General features: G+C 36.2%; 1 protein-coding gene across 5 annotated transcripts in view; it reads left to right on the forward strand.

The window, feature by feature from the left end:
* LOC106880342 (stAR-related lipid transfer protein 3) overlaps nt 1–1,802 on the forward strand; it is a 68,701-nt gene that overhangs the window by 54,780 nt on the left and 12,119 nt on the right. For all 5 annotated transcript variants that reach the window (XM_014930224.2, XM_052966535.1, XM_052966534.1 and 2 more), the window contains 2 exons: nt 106–226; nt 946–1,062. In XM_014930224.2, the coding sequence (XP_014785710.1) occupies nt 106–226; nt 946–1,062 (238 nt within the window). The remainder of the gene's footprint in view (nt 1–105; nt 227–945; nt 1,063–1,802) is intronic.

A 1,802-nucleotide genomic window follows, 5' to 3' on the forward strand; every position in this document is an offset into this window, starting at 1 on the left:
TATATATATATATATATATATATATATATATATATATATATATTCTGTTCCTACATACTTTAATATCTGGTACTACTCACCTTCCATGTCTTTCTCTATTAACAGTTTAATTATGCCTCAAACTCCCTGACGTATGCCTTACTTCTGGTTTCCTTTGTTATCTGTTGGATTGAAACATGGTTCTTAGATTTCAAAGTTCTGCCACAAGAGAAAAGATATTTACTTAGTAAGTATACATCTTTTTACATTTTCTGTTTTATACACACACACACAGCTTGTCAACATGCTAACAATTGAAGAATGTACATTTTTAGTTGAATGGGTGTTTCAAGCTGGAAACAAATGCACAGACACTGTGAAACAGAAGTTCAGTGAAATTTTTCCGAATACTGTTGTTCCACATCATGACATTGTGGGATTCCATAAGATTTAGAAACACAGGCTCAGTGGAAGACACAGCAAGAAGCGGTAGGCCTACCGTTCTTTCAGACAAAACACTCTCCAATATTTCTGATAAATTGTTGGTGAGTCCTTATGCAAATTGCCACAGGAAATGGAAATCAGCCAAGGAAGTACTCACATGGCAGTAAAAAAGAAATTAGATTTTATGTATTGAAAATGAAAGATGACACTTTCAACACCTCTTATAAAGTTTTTTTAAGTCTTGTAAAGTCTAATATATTCTTTTGTAGTCTTATATCATCTTATAAACATTTATTTTGCAATAAAATATCTACTGTGGAGAGACTGTTTGAACACCCTGTATATGTAATAAAGGTGGCTTATTTTGACCTGGCAGATATAGTAAAAATTATGATATCACATGTAGATTCTGCTTGTTTACACATAATAAATAATTTAATCTTCATAAATCATATAATCTTCATTTCCTGTTTTTTTAATATTTCATTTGTTATTTATTTACTTATTTATTTTCTTCTTTAGGAACTCTTATTCCCGCTATATCTGAACGAACTCCTTTACTACGAGGTAATAATCCCGAGAATCCTGATGCTATTTCTACAACTGATGAATTTCATTCTCCTATAGACAGCCCTGCAAGTAAGTACTTTAATGGTTTAGAAATTTCCAACCTTGAATGTATGCGGTGAATTTGACTCAAATATTAGTTTCCTTGAATATGTTAATTCACTATCTTAATTTGCAATCTTCTAACTAAATTGTTTGTCTGTAGACTTTCTATTCCTCATCTCTTGGATCAGTGACTTATCTGACCTCACCTCTTCCTTTTCTAAATATACCTGTCACCAAGTTTTTCTTCTTTTAGCCATCTGGTATATTTCTTTACTAACCCCATTCTTCCAATCCTTCCTGTTTCTTTGCTTTTGTGACTCTGAATACTACACTATTCCACCACCACCACATCACCCATGGTCGGGATGGAACTTTGCACCAGCCACAGATTTGCTCTGTTACCCTTCAATAGGTTGTCCCAAAGGAACTTCCAGATCTCTTCTACATTATATGTTTATAATGTCAATGTGAATACCCGTCAGAGTGTAAGTATCTTGAGAGAAAAGCTGAACATTAGAAGCATCAGTTGTGGCGTGCAAGAGAGACGATTGCGCTGGTATGGACATGTGGTGAGAATGGAGGAGGATAGCTGCGTGAAAAAGTGCCACACCCTAACAGTTGAGGGAACCCGTGGAAGAGGTAGGCCCAGGAAGACCTGGGCTGAGGTGGTGAGGCAAGACCTTCGTACATTGGGCCTCACCGAGGCGATGACTACTGACCGAGACCTTTGGAAATGTGCTGTGCGTGAGAAGACCCGGCAAGCCAAG

Source organism: Octopus bimaculoides, chromosome 3 (genome assembly GCF_001194135.2).
Source record: "Octopus bimaculoides isolate UCB-OBI-ISO-001 chromosome 3, ASM119413v2, whole genome shotgun sequence".
Lineage (NCBI taxonomy): Eukaryota > Metazoa > Mollusca > Cephalopoda > Octopoda > Octopodidae > Octopus > Octopus bimaculoides.